The sequence below is a fragment of the Panthera tigris genome, chromosome A2, assembly GCF_018350195.1.
Source record: "Panthera tigris isolate Pti1 chromosome A2, P.tigris_Pti1_mat1.1, whole genome shotgun sequence".
In the NCBI taxonomy this organism is placed as follows: domain Eukaryota; kingdom Metazoa; phylum Chordata; class Mammalia; order Carnivora; family Felidae; genus Panthera; species Panthera tigris.
Window position 1 is genome coordinate 156,769,165 of NC_056661.1, and position 17,805 is coordinate 156,786,969.

The 17,805-nt window shown below is 39.0% G+C and overlaps 1 protein-coding gene across 12 annotated transcripts in view; it reads right to left on the reverse strand.

Annotated features, from left to right (window-relative positions):
• Nucleotides 1-17,805, reverse strand: part of TPK1 (thiamin pyrophosphokinase 1) — a 351,768-nt gene that overhangs the window by 266,362 nt on the left and 67,601 nt on the right. For all 12 annotated transcript variants that reach the window (XM_042974459.1, XM_042974519.1, XM_042974452.1 and 9 more), the window contains one exon: nucleotides 3,282-3,353. In XM_042974459.1, the coding sequence (XP_042830393.1) occupies nucleotides 3,282-3,353 (72 nt within the window). The remainder of the gene's footprint in view (nucleotides 1-3,281; nucleotides 3,354-17,805) is intronic.

Genomic DNA, 17,805 nt, shown 5'->3' on the forward strand with positions numbered 1-17,805 from the left:
GCTCCCAGTAGCCTTACCAGGTAAGCAAACAATGTTACTTCCTGGCAGGTGCAGGAACCTCAGGGTACTTCGGGGACCTTGAGAAGAGGAATTCACCCAAACCTATAGGTACTCTAGGCATGCCTGATGGCAAGCACTTGGCTCCTAACCTGGGCAGGCTTTACTAAAAGTTCAGTCTAGAGGTTCCTTACGAAAAAGCTCCAGCAAAGCACATTTTTAAAAGATCTATATGATCTATCACTATTCTTGCTAAGTTTATGTAAATAATTAGGCCAGGTTTGTTAAAATTAGACTTGTTTTACAAACAAATTAGTCTTTGTTTGGCTATGCCTCTCCGAACTAAGGTTTCCAATCTTCTTCCAAAAAGCCTTTTCTTACTGCAGACCTATCAATAAATAGATACTAGAATGCTCTATTAAATTATTCATGTCAGGCCAGGTTAATTCATAAATCTCTAAATGAATATGCAAACCATATCCTCCCTAAGCCTGATCTGACAGTTACTAGCAACTCACCCCATGTAAACCCAGAAGACCTGGTTTATTTAAAGGATTGGAAACCTAAAACAGCAACGGATTTCACTCCAAAACGGAAGGGCTCTTACCGGGCCACATTATGCACTCCTGGAAGGGCTCCTACGGGGCCATGTTAAGCACTCCCACTACAATAGAATTAGGAGGACATTTCTCATGGACTCATATATCAAGAATTAAACCGCTACCTTCCTTGTAGGAGTCTAGTATGTCAGCTGACACGCCTTCTTCTTCCTGTGAACCTGTGGAAGACCTCAAATTTCTCTTCAAAGGACAATGAAGGACTGAAGGAAAATTCTGATTAACTACCAAAGGTCTTTTATTTAGGCTTCTCTGTCTCATACTATTAACTTTATTTTATTGTCTTTTCCAGTGTCTCCCTGCCTTGTGCCAAGCCTCCTTCACTGCCATAACTTCTAGCTGACAGATGATCCTTTCTACTCAAGGAGGTTCATATAGGTTTTCTCCCTTGGACTGGCTGCCTCTGCCTTTGTAACTCCTCTATATAAATTCCTCCAACTGACCATTGTTGACCCATAGGTAGGGACACCTCTATGCCCCTATTAGCAGGAAGAAGTTACAGATGAGAAGACCTTCTACCCTCAGCAACCTTAAAGATTTAAGGATCAAAAGTGTTCAAGGGGAAATGATGTGGGAAACAAAGGCAGAAGGAAATGGCAGATAAAATTAAATATCCTTATAACTTGCAGCTCACTGACAAATGCTTCAGGCTGGCAGAGTAGAACATTCCTCCAGGAACACCCAACTGTCTTACTGTTAATGCTTTGCTAGAGGGGAAAAACAACCTTAGCTTGATGATAGCTAGGCCTCCAGGACCCTGTGAGTCTTCTTCAGCATGTGAAAATCCTTTTGGAAACTTCCCCTTGCCTTTACCTCCCCCAACTCCCAAGTATATTATCAGTCACTCCTTACAGTCCTGGGGCAGCTCTTGCTGCCATCGGTGTCCTGTCCCCATGCTTTAATAAGACCACTTTTCCCACCAAAGGTGTCTCAAGAATTCTTTCTTGGCCATCAGCTTCAGTTCCGTCCCCCCCCCCCCACTAATATCCAACCATCACTCCAAAACCACAGCATTTTTAAAAAAATGTTTATTTATGGGGCACCTGGGTGGCTCAGTCGGTTGAGTGTCCAACTTTGGCTCAGGTCATGATCTCACGGTTTGTGGGTTCAGGTCCACATCTGGCTCTGTGCTGACAGCTCAGAGCCTGGAGCCTGCTTCGGATTCTGTGTCTCCCTCTCTGCTTCTCCCCTACTCACACTCTCTCTCAAAAATAAATAAAGATTTAAAACACTTTTTTTTTAATGTTCATTTATTCTGAAAGAGAGAGAGTGGAGTGCACGTGCAAGCAAGCATAAGCAGGAGAGGAGCAGAAAGAGAGGAAGACAGAGAATCCCAAGCAGGCTCCACACTGTCAGTGCAGAGCCCTATGTAGGTTTGGATCTCACAAATCACAGTGAGATCATTACCTGAGCTGAAATCAAGAGTCAGATGCTTAACCAACTGAGCCATCAGGCACCCCTCAAATTCACTTTCATTTGTTATAATTACTAAGTAATTATGAGCCAGACACAGCAGTAGGCACTGAAGTGACAAAAAATAAAAAAAAAATAAAAAAATAAAAACCTTTTTTTTATGGCCCCTGAGTAACTACCTAATGACAACCAAGTGAGAAGTGCGAGGAGAGTGAAGCTTCTGGTTAGATAACTTGCCAGCTTTCAGGGCAGTGTTGGTACAGTAACAGTTTGCCATTTTCAGTGGGCTCACATAAAGATAGCTAAATCTGGAATCAAGAATTTTCATGATAAGCACAGAAGAACAATTCCTTACACAAAATCATCCACGATGATCTGTTCCCTCTAGTATTACAAGGACCCCTGTCTGCAGATGTGAGCTTATTGGCCTAATAGGTTTGCATTCCAAGATGTGAGAGTTGGATGCTGAGAATACTACAGAATTCTGCGATTAGAGAGAGTCATCTGGAATACGCATCAGCATATCAACAATCATGTGGTTCTGTCTATCTAATTTGGCCTGTAACTTACATTGGCAACCTTGGCGGAAGCATCCCTTTGGACAAAAACCTCAAATCTCATGGAAGAGCAGAGGTTCAAAACACCAAATGGTATTTAATAATCTTTTCTAGCCTAGGGTTAATCCTATACAAATCAAAGAATAATGTAAAAAAAAATAAAGCAAAGAATAGTGTAAAAAAAAAGTTAATAAAGGCTGCTTTTTACAGGAAAACTCATGGAAGTATGAATTCTGTAAAACTACTGTTTCTATTTTTCAGCATTCCCTAGAGATTCTAATACCCTGTTAACATTTTTTTTTTTTAATTTTGCAAATCTGGTTACCCTGCAGATATCTTATTGTTGGATGCTAGGATGAGTGAGGCTTGAGGATGCTTTTTGTTGTCCCTGGTGCCAAAACCATTCACACTTCAACAAACACTTAGTAAGTACTCAGGATTAACATCCACAGGGTGGATCAGAAATGCGGTATAATGATGCTACATTGTAATTCTGTCCTTGGGGATTCATGATGCAGAAACCACAAGTGGAAACTGGTTAAGAAAAGATTTATTCTCCTGGTAATTCAATAACTAAATCACTTTGCTAGGAATTACACTTTTTGGTATGACAGTCAGATTTTGGAATATTTAATAGTCATGTTCATCCTACAAGGAGTAAAGAAAGTAAAGAAACGTGAACGCTAATTGAGATTACCTTTGCTCCAAAGATGACGAACACATTTGTCCACCGGCTGATTCAGAACCACAAGGCAGTATTTCAACTTCCCTATGGAAAAAAAAAAAAAGAAGTAAATAAGTAGGTGAAGTCCTTTGTTCCCCTCATTTGAGCCTGGAATTACCCTCTACTGATCCAGATTTTTTTTTTAATGTTTATTTCCTTTGAAGGAGAGAGAGAGAGAGAGAGAGAGAGAGAGAGAGAGAGAGAGAGAACATGAGCAGGGGAGAGGCAGACAGAGGGAGACAGAGAATCCCAAGCAGGCTCTGCACTGTCAATACAGAGCCAATGGGAGGGCTCAATCTCACAAACGTTGAGATCAAACCAGGAGCTGGATGCTTAACTGACTGAGCCACCCAGGTGCCCCAACTAACCCAGACTTTCCATCTACACAGAGCTAAATTTCAACCACAGCTAATTTCTTATACCTTATTTTTAAAACACACCATAGTTTAACAAGATCTTCTTTATTCAGTATGTCTACCACATTACTATATTGCTGAGGACTTGATTATAAAAACAATTTATCATAAAAACAACTGGGTAGGTTTCTTCTTGCAGGGGGTAAGGGGGAGAATGCTCTTAAAATGACATCCTTATGAGATACCGCCCCTTTGACACAACTACTCTTCTGCGGGGCTGGTCCGGCATCTTCCCAACATTAGTTGCCAGGTGGTATATGGGCTTGGGCAGTGTGTCCTCACATTCATTTTTATTTATTCATATTCTCTCCCCCACTCCATCTCTCCCCACCGCATACAAAACTGCGCGTGTGTCTGCACAGAATCCCATAGCTCTTATCATGATTCTTTCATTCCATGTTTTTAGATGACACTCAAAAGATGAAGACACTGAAAAGACAGAGGAAAGTTACTTCTCCAACAGTCATTCCAAGCCCTTTAAAATGTACTAAAAATAGTGCAAAGCAAAACGCAATCAGGCTATCGAAAATCTGTCATTCGGCTCAGTCCAAGCACTCCATTTCATTTATGAAAGAGAAATGTTTGTTTGGTGATAAGAAAAATTAATTTTTAAGCAATCTCAGTATTAGAAGTGGAACAAGATAAGGAAATGCAAAGGGGAAGCCATCATCCACAGCACACGTTATTAAGTGCTGATTATATACTAGGCACTGCGAGTACAAAGAGGACTAAGATTACAGAGTATCTGTGAGATAAAACATTTATAATAAAGAGGATTTATTCTACAACACAATACGACACAAGTATACGAAGAGTGCCAGGTAGCAGATAAATGAGTATGGAGGGAGTTCAAAGCCCAGAAAGTCAATAAGGTCTGGTGTCACCCTAGAAATCTTTGTGAACTGCAGGTTTCCAAACTTGATCTTAAAAGGAGAAAGGAAGCTGAAAAGAATAAAGGAAAGAGCATTCCAGACAAGGAAAAGAACACAGCAGAAATTGCTATCCTTTGCCATTAGGGTTACTTCCATACAGTTTCAGAAGTGACGCCCTAATGACAGGAGCCCAAGGCATTAGCACTGGCATCCCAAATTTCAGACATACTGTTTACCTTGACAGAGGAGTTTAGGTTGAGGCACACAGGAAGTACTTAAAAGGATACAAAATGAGTAGTAAAGGCAATTTGTGTCTATTTGGTAATCACGCACACAGAGACAACAGCTATGGTCAAAGAGCAACCTAGCACCTAGGATACTGCAAAGAAAGCAGAGAGAAAAGAACAAAGGATGAGAGCAAAATTATTCTGTTTTGCTCACCACCGCAGAGCTGAAGGACATCAACAAAGGAAACGCAGAAAGAAAAGTCAGAAAGGTAAAAGAGTGAAGAGGGGATTTCCAAGAACGTGCTGTCAGTAACACAGCATGCTGCTGAGATGTCACAGAGACTGAAGAACCAACAAAGGTCAATGAGGAGGGCACATCTCAAAGCAAAATCTGAGAAGTCACAGAGAGAGCCTCAAGACAGTGAGGAGACAAGAAGTTAGTAAATCGGGAGGAGAGATGCCTCTTCTCACAAAAATAAAAAGTGAACCATGAGAAGCATGGGGGAAATGGCAGCGAAGTCAAGAGCAAGTTCTTCAAACGGAAGTAATCTTATATTCTAAAGAGAGATGTGAGAGGAAACAAGGAGAGGATTGAGTCATTCTTTTAGCAGGCATTTAGAGAGCACAAAGCACTCCCGTTCAGGCCCTGCTGCGAAAGCAGCGAGCAGCAGAAGTGAGGTTCTGGACCTCCTCAGACTTCCATCCTACTGATGAAAATAGTTATTGAGATTGAGGTACGTGAAAACATGCAGAGGTAGAGGTGGAGTATGGTCGATTCACTTGTACGTGAACAAAAACGAAGCGAGAGTATGGAATTAGAACAGAATGTGAACAATTTTCAAACAACTGCTCTAAGAAGTGGATGACAGAAGCTGACGGTCCACAGCTTTAAGACTACAATTTCACTGAAACTTGGCAGGCCAGAAAGGAATGGCAGGAGATCTTCAATGTGATGAACAGAAAAAAATATGCAGCCAAGAATCCTTTATCCAGCAAGTCTGTCATTCGGAATAGAAGGAGAGATAAAGGTCTTCCCAAACAAACAAAAACTGAAGGAATTCGTCACCACTAAACCAGCCCTACAAGAGATCCTAAGGGGGATCCTGTGATACAAAGTACCAGAGACATCGCTACAAGCATGAAACCTACGGACATCACAATGACTCTAAACCGTATCTTTCTATAATAACACTGAATGTAAATGGACTAAATGCGCCAACCAAAAGACATAGGGTATCAGAATGGATAAAAAAAACAAGACCCATCTATTTGCTGTCTACAAGAGACTCATTTTAGACCTGAGAACACCTTCAGATTGAGAGTGAGGGGATGGAGAACTATTTATCATGGCACTGGAAGTCAAAAGAAAGCTGGAGTAGCCATACTTATATCAGACAAACTAGACTTTAAATTAAAGGCTGTAACAAGAGATGAAGAAGGGCATTATATAATAATTACAGGGTCTATCCATCAGGAAGAGCTAACAATTATAAATGTCTATGCGCCGAATACCGGAGCCCCCAGATATATAAAACAATTACTCATGAACATAAGCAACCTTATTGATAAGAATGTGGTAATTGCAGGGGACTTTAACACTCCACTTACAGAAATGGATAGATCATCTAGACAAACCGTCAATTAAGAAACAAGGGCCCTGAATGATACATTGGATCAGATGGACTTGACAGATCTATTTAGAACTCTGCATCCCAAAGCAACAGAATATACTTTCTTCTCGAGTGCACATGGAACATTCTCCAAGATAGATCACATACTGGGTCACAAAACAGCTCTTCATAAGTATACAAGAATTGAAATTATACCATGCATACTTTTAGACCACAATGCTATAAAGCTTGAAACCAACCACAGGAAAAAGTCTGGAAAACCTCCAAAAGCATGGAGGTGAAAGAACACCCTACTAAAGAATGAATGGGTCAACCAGGCAATTAGAGAAGAAATTAAAAAATATATGGAAACAAACGAAAATGAAAATACAACAATCCAATCGCTTTAGGATGCAGCAAAGGCAGTCCTGAGAGGAAAATACATCGCAATCCAGGCCTATCTCAAGTAACAAGAAAAATCCCCAATACAAAATCTAACAGCACACCTAAAGGAAATAGAAACAGAACAGCAAAGACAGCCTAAACCCAGCAGAAGAAGAGAAATAATAAAGATCAGAGCAGAAACAATATAGAATCTAAAAAACCTGTAGAGCAGATCAATGAAACCAAGAGTTGGTTTTTTGAAAAAATAAATAAAATTGATAAACCTCTAGCCAGGCTTCTCAAAAAGAAAAGGGAGATGACCCAAATAGATAAAATCATAAATGAAATGGAATTATTACACCCAATCCCTCAGAGATATAAGCAGTTATCAGGGAATACTATGAAAAATTATATGCCAACAAACTGGACAACCTGGAAGAAATGGACAAATTCCTAAACACCCACACTCTTCCAAAACTCAATCAGGAGGAAATAGAAAGCTTGAACAGACCCATAACCAGCGAAGAAATTGAATCAGTCATCAAAAATCTCCCAACAAATAAGAGTCCAGGACCAGATGGCTTCCCAGGGGAGTTCTACCAGATGTTTACAGCAGAGATAATACCTATCCTTCTCAAGCTATTCCAAAAAATCGAAAGGGAAGGAAAACTTCCAGACTCATTCTATGAAGCCAGTATTACTTTGATTCCTAAACCAGACAGAGACCCAGTAAAAAAAGAGAACTACAGGCCAATATCCCTGATGAATATGGATGCAAAAATTCTCAACAAGATACTAGCAAATCGAATTAAACAGCATATAAAAAGAATTATTCACCATGATCAAGTGGGATTCATTCCTGGGATGCAGGGCTGGTTCAACATTCACAAATCAATCAACATGATACATCACATTAATAAAAGAAAAGATAAGAACTACATGATCCTGTCAATCGATGCAGAAAAGGCATTTGACAAAATTCAGCAATCTTTCCTAATAAAAACCCTCGAGAAAGTCAGGATAGAAGGAATATACCTAAAGATCATAAAAGCCATTTATGAAAAGCCCACAGCTAGCATCATCCTCAATGGGGAAAAACTGAGAGCTTTCTCCCTGAGATCAGGAACACGACAGGGATGTCCACTCTCACCACTGTTGTTTAACATATTGTTGGAAGTGCTAGCATCAGCAATCAGACAACAAAAGGAAATCAAAGACATCGAAATTGACAAAGATGAAGTCAAGCTTTCACTTTTTGCAGATGACATGATATTATACATGGAAAATCCGATAGACTCCATCAGAAGTCTGCTAGAACTGATACATGAATTTAGCAAAGTTACAGGATACAAAATCAATGTACATAAATCAGTTGCATTCTTATACACTAATAATGAAGCAACAGAAAGACAAATAAAGAAACTGATCCCATTCACAATTGCACCAAGAAGCATAAAATACCTAGGGATAAATCTAACCAAAGATGTAAAAGATCTGTATGCTGAAAACTATACAAAGCTTATGAAGGAAATTGAAGAAGATATAAAGAAATGGAAAAACATTCCATGCTCATGGATTGGAAGAATAAATATTGTCCAAATGTCAATACTACCCAAAGCTATCTACACATTCAATGCAATCCCAATCAAAATTGCACCAGCATTCTTCTCAAAACTAGAACAAGGAATTCTAAAATTCATATGGAACCACAAAAGGCCCCGAACAGCCAAAGTCATTTTGAAGAAGAAGACCAAAGCAGGAGGCATCACAATCCCAGACTTTAGCCTCTACTACAAAGCTGTCATCATCAAGACAGCATGGTATTGGCACAAAAACAGACACATAGACCAATGGAATAGAATAGAAACCCCAGAACTAGACCGACAAACATATGGCCAACTCATCTTTGACAAAGCAGGAAAGAACATCCAATGGAAAAAAGACAGTCTCTTTAACAAATGGTGCTGGGAGAACTGGACAGTAACATGCAGAAGATTGAAACTAGGCCATTTTCTCACACCATTCACAAAAATAAACTCAAAATGGATAAAGGACCTGAATGTGAGACAGGAAACCATCAAAACCCTAGAGGAGAAAGCAGGAAAAGACCTCTCTGACCTCAGCCGTAGCAATTTCTTACTTGACACAACCCCAAAGGCAAGGGAATTAAAAGCAAAAATGAACTACTGGGACCTTATGAAGATAAAAAGCTTCTGCACAGCAAAGAAAACAACCAACAAAACTAAAAGGCAACCGACGGAATGGGAAAAGATATTTGCAAATGACATATCAGACAAAGGGCTAGTATCCAAAATCTATAAAGAGCTCACCAAACTCCACACCCGAAAAACAAATAACCCAGTGAAGAAATGGGCAGAAAACATGAGTAGACACTTCTCTAACGAAGACATCTGGATGGCCAACAGGCACATGAAAAGATGCTCAACGTCGCTCCTCATCAGGGAAATACAAATCAAAACCACACTCAGATATCACCTCACGCCAGTCAGAGTGGCCAAAATGAACAAGTCAGGAGACTATAGATGCTGGAGAGGATGTGGAGAAACGGGAACCCTCTTGCACTGTTGGTGGGAATGCAAACTGGTACAGCCACTCTGGAAAACAGTGTGGAGGTTCCTCAAAAAATTAAAAATAGAACTACCCTACGACCCAGCAGTAGCACTGCTAGGAATTTACCCAAGGGATACAGGAGTACTGATGCATAGGGGCACTTGTACCCCCAATGTTTATAGCAGCACTCTCAACAATAGCCAAATTATGGAAAGAGCCTAAATGTCCATCAACTGATGAATGGATAAAGAAGATGTGGTTTATATACACAATGGAGTACTACATGGCAATGAGAAAGAACGAAATATGGCCCTTTGTAGCAACGTGGATGGAACTGGAGAGTGTGATGCTATGTGAAATAAGCCATACAGAGAAAGACAGATACCATATGTGTTCACTCTTATGTGGATCCTGAGAAACGTAACAGAAACCCATGGGGGAGGGGAAGGAAAAAAAAAAAAAAAAAGAGGTTAGAGTGGGAGAGAGCCAAAGCATAAGAGACTCTGAAAAACTGAGAACAAACTGAGAGTTGATGGGGGGTGGGAGGAAGGGGAGGGTGGGTGATGGGCATTGAGGAGGGCACCTTTTGGGATGTGCACTGGGTGTCGTATGGAAACCAATTTGACAATAAATTTCATATATTGAAAAAATAAAAAATTTTTAAAAAAAGACTACAATTTCATTTGGGGCTAACCAGCAAATAGAGGATATCAGACCCATCTGTAATTTCAGCACTTTGCCCCCACTAATTCTGCTGGGGGGAGTAGGAACAGGCATAAATAAACAAGATGATAAACGCTAATGCCATGTGGTTTGAGAATTGGCAAAATCACTGGTCAGGAGGGAAAGGGATCTAGGACGCTCTCGTGGGCAGCATGACCGTGAACGACTGTGACCGAGACCAGTAACCACCTCAGGAGGCTCTTTCTCTTAACAACAGAATCCTGAAGGGTGTTTTCATTTTGCTTCATTTTTGGGTTTTGCTTTCTTTGGCTGTTTTTTGTTTTACTGGACACATTACTGTCCAGGTTAAAACCTGTGTATCCCAGACTCCTTTGTAGCCAAATGTAGTCTACAGGTGAAGTCTGGCCAAGGAGATGTAATCAGACCTTTGTAAGTTTACCTGTAGGAACCTCCTCAAAATGGAGGCGGCTCGGGGTGCCTGGGTGGCTCAGTCAGTTAAGCGTCTGACTGGGGCTCAGGTCAGGATCTCGCGGCTCCCTGCATCAGGCTGTGAGCCCCTGGAGCCTGCTTCAGACCCTCTGTCCCCCTCTCCGCCCCTCCCCCATTCACTCTCTATCTCTCTCAAAATAAATACACTTAAAAAAAAAAAAAACGTGGCGGCTCTATCCTCTGCTTCTTTTCTTCTTCCATCCTGCCCTCTGCATCAAGGATTGAGGAACTGCTGAATAGAATTTCTGCAGCCACCTGCGATCATCAAAAGCATCAAAAGAGCGAGCAACAGCCTGAAGGAGGCTGGGTCCCCCATGACTCCACAAAGCCTCCATTACACTACCTCATTGCCTGCCTGCAGAGTTCTTTCATGTGAAGAAAACTAGACTTCTATTTCAAATCATTACTATTTAGGGTTTCCCTATTCTACAGAAACTAAATTTTAATTAATGCAATGATCATGGTCCAGGCTGTGTTGAGACAAATAGACAGGAATTGGAGAGGACGTTAAAGAGGAACAGGCATGCATCAGAATGGAGGAAGGAAAACTTTAACCCACTCATTCATTCAACATAGAGGGAACATCAATCTAAGAAATTCAAACCCTGGCACACGGCAGGTGCTCAATGTTACTGGCAAGGAGTTAATAATTTGGATCAACCAATGGTCCTTTAATGTTTGACAAGGTCTGCAAGGCTAAAGAAGGCATTCAAGGATACAATATGTATATTTAAATAAATGAGTGAAACCACCTTCTGTCACAGATTCTTTGATATGTAAACTCATCCCTCAAAGGGAAAGGCTTTATTATCCATGTTACTGCTCCTCTAAACCAATACTTTCACTAAGGTGGGATCTGTGAAGTGATTCTTGAAAAGAATGACACAGTATGAAAATATACAATACAGTTAAGATTTACTAAATAAGTTATTAATAATCAACAACCAACCACTTCAGCGACTTCTATATATCACATTTATGTTAAGCCGATTCTATCTACGGGTCCTCAAATACTGGGATCCGAAATTCTTAACTTTTCTCATCTAGTCTCCTCTGGAACTTTAACTCAATGAAATCAGTTTGGCATTCATATCACACTCGAAGCCTTACTAATGCACGGGCTGCAGAAAAAGTAGCATCCAGAATTACATGTGGTAACTACACGGTTTATGGGAGTAGATCTCAAAGCAGACATTCTAAAATCTAGAACTCCGTATCCCTCTGGGGTACTAAATCATGGGACACTGCCTTTGGCTCTAAATTTGGAAAAGCTTATATAAAGAGAGAAAGTCTTTATATGGAAGTAAGTGGACAGTATTATTTCAAGTATTCGCCCAGGGGTCACACTGATGTGATGTGCTTCTTGGATATGCAAACAGATTTCAGAGAAAGGCTGGGAAGAACTTCCTTATTATGCCATAAAGACTGTAAGTTTTATATCAAGGGTCCTAAGGCAATCTCAAAGAGAAATGTAAGAGCAGAGAACATGATTTCAAGAGTAAGAGAACTTTTTCTTTACATAATGCACTCCATTTTAAAGAACAGAGAACACAGACTGGTTTCAACTCTTCAAACATAAAGTCACAAGTACTAGAATTGCTTTCTCAAAAGGGTTTCATTTAAAGCAGAAGGTAGAAAATCCCTGATCCTGGATATATCAAAACCAAAGTGCTCCAAAGGTGCCTGGGAATCCTGAATTAAGTACAAAGAGAAATTTCCAGACAACAGGATCCTAAGGAGACAGGACAATTAAATATATTTAAATGGTATGTGAAAGGGACCCAGGAACAGAAAATTAACACTAGGTAGAAACTAAGGAAATCTGAATAAATGATGCAATAATAATATATTAATACTGGTTCATTAATTATACAAATGTACCATACTAAAGTAAAATGCTAATATGGGAAAAATTGAACATGGTTGGGGGAATTATACGGGAATTCTCTTTACTATTTCAATTTTTCTGTAAATATAAAGCTGTTTTAAAAAAAATAAAGTCTACAAATGTTTTAAATTCCTAGAGCATGGGATAAAACAGAACTAAAAACTATCCCATAAAGTAATGACTCAGCAATTACTCCAACAAGGGTCATTTGAGCCCCAAAGTCTGTCTGGACTTCAGGTATAAAGCCAAGAAAAAGCCCAGTGCAACAGAAGGCAAGGATAATTCTATTTCATTTTGGAAAACTCTATTATATCAAGATTTTATTTTAATTAACAAAGTAAAGCAAGGACAACAGAACAGCAAATCCTAAGAAAACCAATTTCTTTTTATTTCAGCACTCCAAAATGAAAATTAGATTTTTCCAAATCCAATTTAGGTAAACAGAAAAAGAAAACATTTCACCAATTTCCCCCACCATCCACACCCACCTCTGGCAACCACCAATTTGTTCTCTGCACCTATGTTTTGTGTTAGATTTCACATAAAGAAGACATCATATGGGATTTTTCTTTCACTGACTTATTTTATTCAGCATGATGGCCTCAAGGTCCATCCATGTTGCAGCAAATGGCAAGATTTCATCCTATTTTATGGATGAATAATTTTACTATATACATCATATATATATTATATATATTATATATTATATGTTTTGTAATGTTATATATATAAATACATACACGCCCCAAAATTTATCCATTCATCAATGGACACTAAGCTTGCTTCCATATTTTGACTATTGTAAATGATGCTGCAATAAACATGGAGCTGTTTTTAACTGTTTAAGTTATAAATTAGTATTTTTTGTTGTCTTCAGATAAATATCCAGAAATAAAATTCCTGGGTCATACGATAGTCTTCTTAATTTTGTAAGGAAACTCCATATTATTCTCAACAGTGGCTGCACCAACTTATACTGCCACCAACAGTGCATAGGGTTCCCTTTTCTCCACATCCTCACCAATGTGTTATTTCTTATCTTTTTGATAATAGCCATTCTAATATGCATGAGCTGACATCTCATGGTAGTTCTGATTTGCATTTCCCTCATGATTAATGACATTTAGCATCTTTTCATGTACCTGTTGGACATCCATGTCTTCTTTTGAAAAAGGTCTACTCAGGGGCACCTGAAGAACACATGGAACTCTTGACATCAGGATCTTAAGTTCGAGCCCCATGTAGGGTGTAGAAGTTAAAAAATAAAATGTAAAATGGGGACGCCTGGGTGGTTCAGTCCGTTAAGCGTCCAACTTCAGCTCAGGTCATGATTTCACAGTTCGCGACTTTGAGCCCTGCGTCGGGCTCTGTGCTGACAGCTCAGAGCCTGGAGCGTGCTTCGGATTCTGTGTTCCCCTCTTTCTCTGCCCCTTCCCTGCTCCTGTTCTGTCTCCCTCTGTCTCTCAAAAGTGAATAAACATTAAAAAAAATTTTCTTGTAATAAATGGAAATGTAAAAAAAGAAAAAAGAAAAATGTCTATTCAGATCTTCTGCCCATTTCTTCACTGTGATTTTTGGTTGTTTGTTTGCTAAGTAGTTGTAAAAATTAGCTCCTTATCAGGTACATAACCTGCAACTGTTTTCTCCTATGCAGTACACTGCCTTTTGATCTTGGTATACTACCCCTTTGTTGTGCAGAAACTTTTTAGATTCATGTTGTCCCAACTGATGAGTTTGGTATCAGATTCAAAAACCCATCACCAAGACCCATGTCAAGGAGCTTACCACCTATGTTTTCTTCTAGGAGTTTTACAGTTTCAGGGCTTATGTTCAAGTCTTTAATCCATTTTGAGTTTGTTTTTTGTGCATGGTGTAAGATAGTGTGGGTCCAGTTTCATTCTTTCACAGTAGCTTCCAAATTGTCCAACACCATTTATGAAAGAGACTATCTTTTCCCCATTTGTATATTTGCGGATCTTCTGTCATCAATTAATTGACCATGTAAGTGTGGATTTATTTCTGAGTTCTCTAGTGTGTTCTAATGACCTATGTGTCTATTTTTATGCCAATACTAGACTCTTTAAATACCATAGCTCTATAATCTATTTTGAAATCAGATTGTGATGTATCCAAACTTTGTTCTTTCTCAAAATTGTTTTGGCTATTCGGGGCCTTTTGTGCTTCTGCAAATTTTAGGATTGTTCTATTTCTGTGAAAAATGCCATTGGAATTTTGACAAGGATTGCATTAAATCTGTACATTGCTTTGGGTAGTATGGACATTTTAACAATATTAACTCTTCTAGTCCATGAGCATGGAGTAGCTTTCCATTTTTTTGTGTCTTCAATTCTTTTTTTTTTTTTTTTTTTTTTTTTTTTTTTTTTTTAATTTTTTTTTTTTCAACGTTTATTTATTTTTGGGACAGAGAGAGACAGAGCATGAACGGGGGAGGGACAGAGAGAGAGGGAGACACAGAATCGGAAACAGGCTCCAGGCTCTGGCCATCAGCCCAGAGCCTGACACGGGGCTCGAACTCACGGACCGTGAGATCGTGACCTGGCTGAAGTCGGACGCTTAACCGACTGCGCCACCCAGGCGCCCCTCAATTCTTTTTATCAATGTCTTATATTTTTCTTTTTTTTTTTTTTTTTTTTTTTAATTTTTTTTTTCAACGTTTTTTATTTATTTTTGGGACAGAAAGAGACAGAGCATGAACGGGGGAGGGGCAGAGAGAGAGGGAGACACAGAATCGGAAACAGGCTCCAGGCTCCGAGCCATCAGCCCAGAGCCTGACGCGGGGCTCGAACTCACGGACCGCGAGATCGTGACCTGGCTGAAGTCGGACGCTTAACCGACTGCGCCACCCAGGCGCCCCTGTCTTATATTTTTCAACATATAGATCGTTCACCTTTTTGGTTACATTTATTCCTAGGTACTTTTTTTTTTTCATGTTTATTTATTGTTTTTGAGAGAGACAGAGACAGAATGTGAGTGGATTAGGGGCAGAGAGAGAGGGAGACACAAAATGGGAAGCAGGCTCCAGGCTCTGAGTTGTCAGCACAGAGCCTGACGCAGGGCTCGAACTCACGAGCTGTGAGATCATGACCTGAGCCAAAGTCGGATGCTCAACAGACTGAGCCACCCAGACGACCCGGTACTTTATTCTTTTTGATGCGATTGTGAATGGGATTATTCTCATTTCTAATAGTTCACTATAAGTATACAGAAGTGCAACATTTTTTGTGTACTGAATTTTATCCTGCAACTTTATTGAACTGGTTTATTAGTTGTAACAGTTTTTTTGATGGAGTCTTCGGGGTTTTCTATATATAATATCACACATTTGCAAATGGTGACAGTTTTACTTCTCCCTTTCCAACTTGGATGCCTTTAATTCTTTTCCTTACTTAACTGCTGTGTCTAGAACTTCCAATATTATGTTGAATATAAGTGGCAAGAATGGGCATCATCTTGTTCCTGATCTTAAAGGAAAAGTTTTCAGTTTCTCACAGTTGAGGTAATGTTACCTGTGAACTTGTCATATATGGCCTTTATTACGTTGAAGTATGTTTTCTCTAAACCCACTTTCTTGAGTTTTTATATAGATGGATGTTAAATTTTGATAAATGTGTTCATCTTCATCTTACTGAGATGATCTTATGATTTTTATCCTTCATTTTATTCATGAGGTCTATCATGTTGACTGATTTGTGGATGTTGAACCATCCCTGCATCCCTGGAATAAATCCCACTTGATCACAGTATAATGATCCTTTAATATATTGTTAAATTCGATGTGCTAATACTTTTTTTGGTGATCTTTACATCTATGTTCATTAGGGATATTGACCTGCAATTTTCTTTTCTTGTGGCATCCTTGTCTGGTTTTGGTATTAGAGTAATGCTGGGCTTATAACAACATGAGTTTGGAAGAATTCCCTCCTTTAAGAAGGACTGATATTAACTTTTCTTTGAATGTTTTGTTAAAACTCCCCTGTGAAGTCATTCTGGTCCTGGACTGTTGTTTGTTGGGAGGCTATTGATTACTGATTCAATTTATTACTGGTAATTGATTCACATTTTCTATTTCATCATGATTCAGTCTTAGTAGATTGTAGGTTTCTAGAAATTTATCTCTTTTAGGTTGTCGAATTTGTTGGCATGTAATTGTTCACAGTAGTCTCTCATCCTCTATGTTTCTGTGGTACCAGCTGTAATATCTTCTCTTTCATTTCTGATTTTATTTGAATCCTTCTTTCCCCGGTGAGTCTTTCTAAAGGTTTGTCAACTGTGTTTATCTTTTCAAAGAACCAGCTCTTACTTTCATTGATCTTTTCTACCTTCTTTTTAGTCTCTATTTCATTTATTTCTAATTTAGTAGTTGTTAATTGTTTCCTTGTAATAACTTTGGGCTTCACTTACTCTTTTTCTAGTTTTTTAAGGTGTAAAGCTCGGTTGCTTATTTCAAACTTTCTTGTTTCTTGAGGTAGGCATTCATCACTATGACCTTCCCTCTTTGAACCTCTTTTGCTACATCTGATAAACTCTGGTATGTTACACTTTCATTTTCCAAGGTCTCAAGGTGTTTCTCTTTTGACTTCTTTGTTCTTTGACTCATTGGTTGTTCAGTAGCATGTTATTTAATCTCTGCATATTTGCAATTTTTCCAGTTTTATTCATGTAATTACTACTGTGATACCACTGTGGTCAGAAAATAAATCTGATATAATTTCAACTATTTTAAATTTATTAAGACTTATTTTGTGGCCTAACATGATCTACCTTGGAAACTGTTCCATGTACACTTGAGGAAATGTGTATTCTGTTGCTTTTGCTTGAAACGTTCCATACATATATGTTAAGTCCATCTGGTCTAACATGTCCTTTAAAACTGATGTTTCTTTATTGATTTTCTGTCTGGATGATCTACCCATTGATGTAAGTGGGATACTAAATTCCCAAACTCTTATTGTATTGCAATTTTTCCCTTTACATCTCCTAATATATATGCAGGGGTAGATTCTATTCACATCTCTAAATCAATGATTTCAAAATTGCAGTCTTGCAGCTCAGGTGTAAAAGTTTTATGTTTTTTTTTTTTTTAATTAAAAAAGAAACTAAGACTTAATGATATTTAACATACAGGGGAGCCCCAGCACCTCACTCATCCTTGCAGTAGATGCCCATGAGTTATCGATTATAAAGGAGATTCCCAAGGAAAAAGGGAAGCGCCACACAGAGGCATCAGCAGTGCCCCATTCTCACTTCTCTCTCAATACATTATGATGATGCAGTTTACTTGTGCCCGGTAAAGTAAAATGACAGATTTTTACATAAACTAATCTTCACAAGTGGC